The sequence below is a fragment of the Chiroxiphia lanceolata genome, chromosome 21 (genome assembly GCF_009829145.1).
Source record: "Chiroxiphia lanceolata isolate bChiLan1 chromosome 21, bChiLan1.pri, whole genome shotgun sequence".
NCBI lineage: Eukaryota > Metazoa > Chordata > Aves > Passeriformes > Pipridae > Chiroxiphia > Chiroxiphia lanceolata.
In genome coordinates this window covers 5099831-5111517 of record NC_045657.1, presented here as the reverse complement: position 1 = coordinate 5111517, position 11687 = coordinate 5099831, and the positions used below count along the sequence as shown (strand labels likewise).

Below are 11687 nucleotides of genomic sequence, written 5' to 3'. Positions count from 1 at the left end.
ATTACAAGTAGGGACGGGATGGAACAGGCAGGAATGGGTTGGAGCAGGCAAGGGCGGGATGTTACAGGCAGGGATGGGATGGAATGGGCAGGGGTGGGATGGCACAGAGAGAGATGGGATGGAAGGGGCAGGGATGGGATGACAGGAGCAGGGACGAGAGCACGGGTGTCCCCGGCCGCTCTCCCCGGAGGGGGGGGTCCTCTGGGGGGGTCCCGCAGGGGGCGTGCCCTGCGCTGGCCCCGCCCCTCTCCCCCACCCAATCCCCTCCCCGCCTGGTTCCAGCGGCCCCGCCCTTCCCCGCGCGCCCCCTCGACGCCCCGCCCCCCCAGGGCACTTCCGGCGGAAGCGGGGGGCTCCTTCCCTTTCCGGGCGCGGGCCCGGGCGGAGCGGGCGCGGGCCATGGCGGACCTGGCGCAGGGGCAGGGACAGAGCGCGGCCCCCGTGGGCATCAAGCCCGAGGGCTTCGTGGACGCCCTGCACCGCGTCCGGCAGGTGAGGCGCCGGCCGGCGGGCCGGGGGCGCGCGGGAGGGGGAGGTGGCGGCGGCGGGGGCGCCGCTAGGCCGCGGGGCTGAGGAAGGGCCGCGCTGCCCCCTCTGTGCCCCCGGGGATGTGCGGGAGGGGGGCGGCCCGCGGCCGTCTGGCTCTGGGCAGTGGGGGGGTGGGCTGGTGTTAATGTGGGTTTTTAGCGGGGCCTTGTGCGGGAGGCTGAGCGATGATCGGCCGGAGAAGGGAACGGAGTGGGGCAAGGGTCCGGAGCACCAGGAGCGGCTGAGGAAGCTGGGGGGCCTCAGCCTGGAGAAAAGGAGACTCAGGGGGGACCTTCTGGCTCTCTGCAACTCCCTGACAGGAGGGGGGAGCCGGGAGGGGGTCCAGCTCTGCTCCCAGGGAACAAGGGATAGGAGAAGACGACATGGCCTCAGGCTGTGCCAGAGGGGGTTAGGTTGGATATTAGGAGGAATTTCTTTCCAGAAGGGGTGATAAGATATTGGAACAAGCTGCCCACGGAGGTGGTGGAGTCCCCATCACTGGAGGTGTTGAGGGAAAGACTGGACTTGGCACTTAGTGCTCTGCTTTAGTTGACAAGGTGGTGGTCGGTCACAGGTTCGAATTGATGATCTCAGAGGTCTTTTCTGAACTGATTTGTTCTGTGATTCTGTGAATACAAACCTTAGCAGTGCAGGAGCTTCACATTCCCTCCAGGGAGAGAGGGTGGTGCTCCCCAGAGGAATCTCCGAGCTTACATGGTGCTAAAATGGAAAGTTTCAGTAGAAGTGCCCAGAGCTTCAGGAACCAGCACCCTTGTCTTCAGCACAGGATATTCCAGGTGTTTGTGTGCTCCTTGATTTGTGGGAAGTGCCTCCAGGACAACGAGCTGCTGCTCACAGGGCATGTGTTGTGGTTGTTCATCACATCTCCTGTTCCATGTATGTCCCAGGTGTTTGTCCCACCTCTGAACAGGTTGTGCTTTACTTGTGTTTAGTGACTGCACCATAACGAGATGTAACACCAGGACCACAGCACAGCTGGTGCTCAAAGACCCTGACTTTATTCTCTCCAGGTGGGAGAAATCTCCTTCTGTTGCCCAGACTGTGATTTCACTGAGAAACCTCTGAAGAAGCTAAGCTGGATCCTGAGACCTCTCAGATACTCTCTCTGATGGGACTGAAGTGCTTTGCCCTGGCTCTCAGCTCACCTGTGAATCAGTGTGGCAGCCACTCTGTGTTGTAGATCAACACCCTGCACCTTTCCAGGGGCACCACGAGCTGCTCTGCTCTTGGGTCTCTGTTTTCTTCCTCAGCACAGGCAGGTGGGGTCTGAGCTGCCTCCCTGATGAGGTCATGTGTCACTTCTTTCACTGACAAAGCCCCCTGGCCTTGATGTCTGAACACCCAGGATTACCTGCCTGATGCAGTTAAACTGAGGGGTGTTGCACTCTGCTTGTCTCGACCTGGTTGTCTGTTACTGGAGGCCTCTCGTTGCAAAAACATCTTTTTGAATATTTGGTAATATTACCACCTGCTAGCAGCTGAATAACTCTCTTATGTAAAAGAAAATAATTATTTGCTGGTACATTGCAGCTTGTTGGAGTTATTTTGTGAGCATGTTTCAGGTCCAGAGGAGGGACATGAAGTTGATAAGGGGGTTGGAGCACTTCCCCTACAAAGACAGGCTGAGAGAGCTGGGGCTGTTCAGCTTGGAGAAGAGAAGGTTGTGTGGAGACCTCACAGAACCTTCCAGTGTCTGAAGGGGCTACAGGAAAGGTGGAGAAGGGTTCTTCATCAGGAACTGGAGTGATAGGACAAGGGGGAATGGGTATAAATTGAAAGAGGGGAAATCTTGGTTAGATATTGGAAAGGAATTCTTCCCTGTGAGGCCCTGGCACAGGTTGCCCGGAGAAGCTGTGGCTGCCCCATCCCTGGAAGTGTCCAAGGCCAGGTTGGAGCAACATGGGCTGGTGGAAGGGCAAACTGATCCAAATTTGTGTTGCCTGGGTGCTGCATTGTGTTTGTGGGGTGAATCTGTGAGCCCCCAACAACCCACATGTGAAGGAAATGGAGCAATAAATACTTCTGTGCCCCAGCTGTGGTCACTTACTTGATTTTGTTGTTGTTAAGTTCATTATACTTGCTGTGATCACACTGCTTGTGCTGGGTTTCCACGAGTTAGTCTGAGCTGGAAGATTTCAGCAGCGACCTTCCTGCTGCTTTTTTGCTCTGGAAACGAGTGTGTTGGGAAATGTGGGCTCTGCACGTGTTTGTGGGAGCACAGCGTCCTAAATTTTTGTGCAGTGAGTTGTTTGCTGACTGTTGAACGTGATTTTTTCCATTGCTGTTTGTGGGATGAAAAGAGCTGTTGGAGTGCTAAAGTATTTCCCTGTGTCTGCGAAAGTACTTGATTCAATCTAGTTTTGTAGAGGGTTTGTAAGGGAGCAGGTGGTCTTGTCCTGCACAGAACTAAATTGTCACTGGTGACTTGTTGCCAAAAGTCAGTGAGGGTGGCCTTAATTGCTCAGGGGAGGGATATTTGCCTCACCACCCAGGCAATCTGTGATGGAACCTCCTGGCTGAGAATCAGGTGGGATGTAGAGGCAGTTACATTTACACATTTACACCTAATACTTCTGTGGAGGTGCTGGCAGAGCTTCCACCAGGGGTGTTTAATGCTGTATTTGCCTGAGCTGTACTGATCTGGTGTGTAGATCTCAGCTTTTGGGCTGGTTTTGGCCTTTGCAGAGTATTCCTTTTGCTTTAGGGGGATGAGGGAGCAGAGCAAAAAAAACTTCAGTCATAGTTCTTGTCTCAGGGGTTGGTACATCATCCCTGGTTCGATGTTTGAGTCGTTCAGGGTTTAATGTCACACACAAATTTACTAAATTCAGTTTTTGTGAGAGCCATAACACTGTAAATCAGGCTGTGGAATACAGTGCTTGGTTATGAATAACTAAACAATTCAGAACAAGGAAGACTTTCCTGATCCAAGGAAAGCAACTGCATTCCTCAGAGCTGCTGGGATGTGAGCTGACATAAGAATAAGAAACCTGGAATACCTTTGAAAGAAGTTATTTGTACATTGCTTTCAGTGTTTGTACTGGACTTGCCTGGATTTTTGTGGATGCTGAAATACTTGAGATTTATGAATAATTACTTCTTTAAGGCAGTACTGGGGCTTTGAGATGGTCTGTCCTGCATCTTCTGCACCACACCTCAAGTGAGTGGATCATAGGTGGGGACTGATCTGCCTGGCTGCTCCCAGGCAGGGTGGCTTTTCTTCTGTGGCATTTTGGGGTGGGAGAGAGAGAGAGAGAGGATTTTGCTCCCCTTTTGAGTACTAGGATCAGAACATAAGCAGAGCTGTTAGTGCTTTGGACTAAAATTAATTTCTCTTGGACTGGCCTTTTGTTCTTATTGACCAAAGAGCATCTGGCTTGGTGCTCACCCTCTCCTCTTCTCCTTGGCAGCCCATTTCCAGTGCAACACTTGTGTTTGCAGCTCTTCCTTCATGTGCTGGTTTTGTAACCTGCCAGATGTACTGTCTGAATCCCAATTTCTGGGAATGCTGGGAAGAGGAAAGGCTGAGGCTTGGTGAGCCTGTAGTGGGCCATCTTGGGTACCTCAGAAGTGGGTGAACACCCTGAGACTTACTGAGAGTTAACGAGCTGCATCTTTGAAATCCTTTTCTATATCAGGCTCAAACTTCTAATTTCCATGGTGAAGGAGGGGTCTTAGATGACCTATTCTTTACCCCCTCACAGAGTCATTTTTCAGATCATCCTCAGGCAGCTTTAGGGCTTTGCAATTGCTTTAGTATTTGATAAAACCACCTGTGATATGAAACTTGAGTGGTTGTGGAAGGTTTTGTTGCTTCCTCCAGAGCTCTGGAGACACCAACTCCAGTGTTGTGCTCAGCAAAGGGGAGGAGCAGCACAAGCACTAGAACAGTCTGAAGGGTCAGATGACAGGGCCTTGTTGGTTTTTTTTTATTCTGCTAATACCTAGAATTGGTGATTTTATCGGTTGCTGTTCTTTGCAGGGCAGCACCAAGAGGTTTTTCCTAGAAGCTGGGCCCGTTTTCTTAAAAGTGAATTCTGCAGATGTTTGTGTTTGAGCCCTGCTGTGCTTAGCAAAGAAGCTTCATATTTAGGTGGTTTTTTTATTACATCATTTTTAATGTCTGTTAAAGGTATAGAAGGATAGAAGTGCAAGGTATAGGAAAAAAATGTGTCCCTCACACAACTTTGTGGAATCATTGTGTTTTTCTTGGCTTTACCACTGCAGTTTGTAGCTCAGGTTTGTGCTGTGCCCTTTAAAGTCTTTCTTGGAGAGCTTGATTTTGGGGAATTTAGGTGCAGGAACAGTGATGCTTTTTTTCCAGTGTATTTCAGAGCTTGGTAAAATGGATGTGTTGTGTTAAGGGCAGAAAAAACCCCAAGGCAGACATACAGCAGGACAAAAGCAGTGGCTAACAGCAGAACATTACTCAAGGTCATTTAGGCAGATAAGGGCCAGGTCTGCTTACTTTTGCCATATTCTGATTTTTGTGCCTGCCCCCTGCTGAACCTGTCATAAAGACTGAGCTTCCCATTTTAAGTTGAACATGAGAAGTTAAAATGTATTTTAACTGCCACATGTACTTTGAAAGCTCAAGCTCTTAATTTTGCAGGGTGGGTTTTTTCCAGCTGTAGTTGAGGTGACATGTTGTCTGCCTGTAATCTGGTGGCAGCTGGAAAGCTTTAGAGATAAGGGTGCAAGTTTAAATAAAGGAGAGGGGGGAAAAAAAAAAAGAGGAAAATATCCCAAAAGCTGATAATGTAAAAATTGCTTTAACACTCTTGCTTTGCCCTTTACTTGGAGGGTTCTGTGCCAGGGTAGTCATGATGTGCAAAGCTTCCCTGCACTGGGAGCAGCCAGCCTTGGTACCAGGGAGCTGCTCCTGCACACCCTTGTACTTCAGGCTGGCTTCCTCTCCTAGGCCAGCTTCCAGTGTCCAAGATGATTTTTTTATTTCCCTGGAGCGTGTGGTGGGTGATTTCACCTCCAGACTATCACCCATGACTTTACAGGTAAATAATTACTAACAGAGAGTTTGTGAAGGGGATGTTAAAATCAGATATCCCAAAACATGTCAGAGTATGTTATACCTGACACTGTTCCTTTTGGTCTACGTTGTAAGTTAATAGGTGAAAGGTGTGAATATTGTTGTAAAATATATTTTAAAATTTCTGTTTCAGTGTTTAAGTAGTCAGAATACATCTGTGGTCTTGGTACCTTCATTAAATCCTCCACATCCCAAATGTAAGGGGAAAGCATGTGGGGAAAGGACTGGATCCATGGATGCAGTACAGCACTTAACAAAAAAGCAAGGCATCACCTGGCAGTCCCTCATGGAGTGCACAAGGTGTGGTAGTGCTTTCAGAACCAGCTTTCTGGGGGCTGATTGGAGATGTTGATGTACAAAACACTTGTCATCAAAGTTTCACTACAGGATCATTGTGCTGATACCAGAGGAAGATTTTACTCTCTTTCTGGCATTTCTGACACGATGAAGTTCTTGACTTTCTGAAAGGAGACAGGACAGAATGGAATATGAGGAGAAAATGGTCCAAACTTGGAGCCCTTTTCATGCAAGGCATTGAACAAAATGTTTCCTATTCTCTCCCTAAAAGCAGTGCCCTCAATCTTTCAAGATTATTTCAAATAGCTTTTTTCAGCACCCTGTGGTTCTGAATCTTGGCCAGTTGTTTATTCCACTGCAGCAGAAGGTAGTGTCAACAACCAGAGTTACTGTAGATGTCTTTCTGTTGCAGTAACACACAAATTTTAGAAACACCTTTAGATGTAATTTGTCATTTAAAACACACTGTGTAAAATGCTCTTTCATCTCTTCCTGTTGCTTATTCTCTGGTGAAATCCAGGTATAATAGAGTGAGATCAGTCTCCTAGTAAAGATCCTATGCAGGTTTTCTTCTTGCTGTAAAAGGAAGCAAATGCTGTAGAATACACTGTGCTTTATATCTGTGCTGTAACTACTTTGTTCTGCACTTGCTCATTACAGCAAAGTACTTTATGTAGGCAAGAGGTGCTGTGGGACTGCAGTTTGCCTGTGTCTGGGAGGGGGTGTTAACTTGGGTGCAGCACCCAGGGAATGCACCTGTATTTTTTTTTAGGGTGGGCTTACACCAGTTAGCTCAGAGAGCAGGTGGAAGAGCTCCCAAATGTCACTAGAGATGAGCTTAACTTTTCATTTTTATGAAGTGGTGTTTAGATGTGTGCCTCAACTTGTTTATTTGCTTACCTAAGTCCCCTTACTGTGATACCTGACTGCCTCCTCCTTCCTGTAAATAAAACTCCTTGCACCCTGGCTTGGCAGGGAATGGCAGTTCCCCCTCTGGAAGGGTTGGAAGCACAGGCAGCATTAGTTGTGTTTGTGCTGTACTGACCACTCCAGGAAATGGAAACTAATTCTGGGCTGATGGTTTTGCCCACTGGCTTATTCCTCATGCAGCAAACAGAGTGATCCAGTCTCTTTGACAGGGAGTTCCCAAACCTGTGCTTGTACTGTGTGTTTTCACATTCTCCCTCTACTCCCCCGTGGATGTGTGAGTGTGCATTTCTGGGTGTCTGGATCTGGACACAAGAGGAATTATGTGTCCTCCCACACAGCTCTGGTGGTGGCAGCTTGTCCAGGACAAAGTTGGTGAGCTAGTTTGAACCCTCCTCTCTGCAAGACTTAGCTTGTCAGCTATCATCGAGCAAATAATTCTGAATATAATGTTCCAGGGAGCAAATGCCTGCTTGTGATCAGGAAGAGGAACTGGATGAATGCGATTTTAATTAAGCAAATATTAAAAGCAAGCAGAAAATTGTTTACTTTACAAAAAAAACACCTTGTTACAAAGCCACCTGAAAGAAGCTTGGATTGGGGTCAATGTCTTATTGGGAGAAAGAGTGTTTAGCTGTGGTGGCTGAAACTTCAGGTATGCTAATCAAGCTTTTATCCCGTGTTTTTATAGATTGCTGCTAAAATTGGAGATATTCCTCACTTGAATAATTCTACAACACTTGTGGACCCGTCAGTCTACGGTTATGGAGTGCAGAAACGGCCCCTGGATGATGGAGGTAAGCTGGCTGTGATTAATCATCCCTGGGGATGCAGCTCCTGAAATTCCTCCATGGAGGCAGCTGTCTGCTTTAAGGATGGAGAACACATCTTTCTGTGTATAAAAATTTTATACAAGATTCTCTGTGCTGTTTAGTCTCACCTGGAGGCATTAGCGTTAATGTGAAGCAATTCTTTGTTAATTCATGAACTTTGGGAATTAGCAAAAAAACCTGTAATTTAAATCTTGTTCTGTGGTAGTTAGGGGAGGGAGGAGGATGTGCTTATTGGGCCTGTGCTGGAGCCCATGTATAGGGTGCCAAATGTACATAGCAAAGCTGTTCTTCCCTGTTAACCCTAATTTCCTGGGAGCAGGCAGTGTGTAGGAACAGCATTACATGTGTTCCCTTCCATGGGTAGCAGTGGTCACAGCACAGGAGCTGAGTTGCTGTCAAAAATTTTGGTTGCTTTGCACATGAATTTTAAGGAGAAAAGGTATTCATATAAGTTGATGCAAGTTGGAAGAAAACTTCCTGTATTAGCTTAGCTTTATTCGTTGTTTTTCTTTAAGAATTCTGAAGTCTCTGAAGCTTTTAACGTTGGTCCCAGCCAAGTAATAGTTTACTGAATGGAGCTTATCTGGTAACTGTAATGAGTCAATATTGCATGAAGTGTTACAGTTTTAAAATAAGCCATTAGTGTCTTATCTTTGGGAACAACAGAAATGTTAGAACAAGAGTTTTCTGGTTTTGACAAATCTAGTGGTATGCATTGTTATAAGAAGTGTTTAAACTGTATTATCTGCTGCTTTATAGCTGCAAAGAGCTCACCTTTACTTGTGGTTGATAATGACAAAAATGAAAAACATGGCTATGTCTTCCTTTTGCTATTTGCTCCAGTATTTTTCCTGACACAGGTAGCCCTGCAGGGTGATTCTCTCCCCCATGGATATGGTCAGGAATACTGAGGAGATAAGCAAGGCTGCTGCCTAGCACTTTGTTTTGAAAAAAACTTCTTCTGTCTGATACAAAGGCTGAAAATAACTGCATGTCTGCTCCTCAGTCTGAAAGAACATGCTGGAGCATGGGGAGAAGTTTCTTTTATGTGGAGCCCCTGGCTTGCAATGTTACTGTTTTCTGAACACATGCCACCACCCACTTCTGTTCTCTGCTGTTGGCTCTGTCTGAGCAACAGGTTGCTGCTCCTTTGGTTGGGGGTTTTAGGAAAGGAGGGATTTGTCTGGGACTGTATCTCAAGCTGGAGGATCACTATATCTATGAGAAGCAGGAGATCTGGCAGTGCTGGTGGGTGCTGGTTCTACAGGGGAAGGTGCTCAGCCATCACAGGCTGTGCACATTCCCTTTTGGGGAATGCTGAACAGCTCTGAGCTGTGTCTGAATAGCTTTGGGACACGGCTGTGGGTGAGAAAGAATAAAAATAGCCTTCTGGGAACCAGTCATTCACAACGTTTGCCCTGCCTCTGGCTTTCATTGATTCATCAGACTGAACTGAGAGATCTGACCTCTTGACAAAATGGGTTTTAGGAACCTGTAACATGTGAAATGGTTGTAGGGCTTAGTGACAACACAGGTTAGACTTTGTACTTAAACTTGCACTGGTGAGCCATGAACTTGCTGAGCCTTGTTTGTGTTGACACAGACCATGTCAGCACTGTTGCAGTCTGGGCTATAAATGTACATTATTGCTGGTTTCTTGTGCTGTGATACATAACTGTATGGAACAGGTATCGTTCCTGGGGGAACCTTCCAGACTGGCTGCTCCTGACTGCTGTATTCTTGTTCTGCTCACCCTGTGTTCAGTTCTGGACCTTGTCTGTAGCTGGTTTTAAAGTATTATTTTATTTGCCCTTTGGTTGTTCATGTACATCTGTATATAGCTTTGTCACACTCCCCTCCCAAAAATCTGATCTGTGAGATCTTAGAAATGATGGAAGTAATATTTTTAGAGGACTGGAATTTCACAAAAAAACGGGAATTGTCAAGGTAGGAACAGGGATTGTATTGCTTCTTTCAGCTTTGGTTTTATTTCTAGTGGCATTAGCAAGTCCTGTACTGAAATACAGGTGTGTGATGAGTTCCCCACCTACCTGTGTGATACTCCTGTGCTAGTCTTTACCTGCAGCCTGACAAAGCAACTCCTGAGGCTGCCAGTCCTTCTTGCTCTGTGTGTTTGTGGTGTGATCCATATCTTAGTCTTGGGCTACCTGCTCTTGCTGCCATGACATTAAAAGTCTATAATGCAGCTTTACCTTTAGTGTCTGGAAGGGAGACACTTAAAATAGGAAATCACTTTCTGTTTGGAGGCATTGTCAAGAAGCAATTGTGTTGTTACACATGCTCTGGAAATGTTACTGTGCAGGGGTTTGGATACCTTTTGCTACTCTGGACAGCTTGGAAAGAAATCTGGGGGGAAATTTACCCCTGTATACTGCATGTTCACAGCTGGGTGCAGGTCTCACTGCTTCCTTATCCCCATGCAGCTCTTGGGAAATTAATGCTGTTGCTAATACTGCTGGAAAAAATTGGCTCCAGAGGAAGTATTTAAGGTGACAGGAAAACTGTCTGTCTTTCAGGACAATCTAATTCTTCCCGTCTGTTTTTGTAAACAGCTGCTGCTGTGGCTGGCTGGCAGCTTAGGAAGTGGTCTTAAGACAGGTGACAGCATGCTGATCAAAACAAATGCAGCTGCCTTTAAAGCATTTCCAGGAAAAATAGATTTGTCATCGTGTTGGAAACCAGAATGTGAGTGCTTTTTGCACTTCCCTTAACTTTAACCCTCATCTGAACCCAAGAGCTGTAGGCTCAGCCCTAGTGACCTGGCCTGGGGGTATTGGATGGAGCTTGAGACTGTTATTCCTCTTTTCCTTGGCTTCTTTATTTCCCCTTTCTGCAAACAACTTTAAAATAATCCTGAAAATATCAGTAGTGCAGGGAAGAGATCAGGTTTATTGTACTGCTCCCAGGAAGTTGTATCCAGCATTTCTGTGGCCACTTGCAGGGGTTAATGTTTCACAGCAAAGGTGAGCATGAGGGACAGGTGAGTCCTGCAGAGAGACCTGGTGGCATCTTGCCTGTGGCTGCTGCTGAGGACAGATCCCAGCAGGCCAAAGGCTTCCCCTGGCCTCCGTTCTAATTAATAGCTCCCTCTAATTACCAGCGCGATTTAATAAATTTATTTAATGCTAAATAATCTTTAGAGAAGCAGCCTCCTTTTGTTCAAAGGAAGCAGGGATCCAGTCTGCTGGAAAGAGACTGATGAGAATGTTAACCTTTGTTTGCCCTGCTTTGGGCTGCTTTCAAGGAGTGTCCTGTGAGATCTGTAGGGTTCAGCAGCAGTGTTGCAGCTGAGGGCTGGGGCATCCTTTGATTCTGGGAAAACAAAGATGAGAGACCTTGGAGAAGCTTCACACACCACCCCCCTCCACCCCTTTCACCTCCCCAAGTTCCTCTGGTGCACCCAGATATGAAGATGGCCTGTTTTGGTGTAATAACATTTCATTTTTGTAGAACTGAGAGGCTCAAACACAACATGATCCAGTCGTACAGAGGACTTTATTTCTTTGCTCTAACATGTTTTCAATAAAAATAGTGGTGGGAGGAAGGAAACTTTATCCTCATCTTGCTGCTGGTGAAAGTCAGTGCTGATGCTCCTTGACACCTCTGCAGCAGCAGTAGGACCAGGGCAGAAGTCCAGATCTCTTGGCAGAAGGTTAGCTTAATGCACAAAATGCCACTGTTCTGCAAAATTGCAGCTTTACAGATGGCCATTTTTTAAATAAGGCAGTTTAAGGGAGGGGAAAAAACACCTATAAAGATTTGCAGTGGAGGCAGACACAAAAAATATTAGTTTTTGACCACTTAATTAAAGAAAAACCTTGCAGTATTTAATGATGAAGAATTAGGTTAACTAATCTCTTGTAGCCTTCTAAAATTTATGATGGTAGCACTTTGGTTCAAAAGTATGAAATGCAGCCCTGTTCCACTGCTCTCTGGGAGATGTGTCACTCTGATTTTATTTTAGCCATGAAGGTATTCTTGACAAGATTGTATATTCCCATCATGCACATTAA

The 11687-nt window shown here is 46.6% G+C and overlaps 1 protein-coding gene across 4 annotated transcripts in view; it reads left to right on the top strand.

Moving 5' to 3' along the window:
- The first annotated feature begins 333 nt into the window (after positions 1 to 333).
- Positions 334 to 11687, top strand: part of FUBP3 (far upstream element binding protein 3) — a 38994-nt gene continuing 27640 nt past the window's right edge. For 3 of the 4 annotated variants that reach the window (XM_032708332.1, XM_032708331.1, XM_032708330.1), the window contains exons 1-2: positions 379 to 492; positions 7512 to 7617. In XM_032708332.1, the coding sequence (XP_032564223.1) occupies positions 400 to 492; positions 7512 to 7617 (199 nt within the window). In that variant the 5' untranslated portion in view covers positions 379 to 399. Of the gene's footprint in view, positions 493 to 7511; positions 7618 to 11687 lie in introns of all 4 variants that reach the window. The other variant, XM_032708333.1, reaches the window with a different exon arrangement.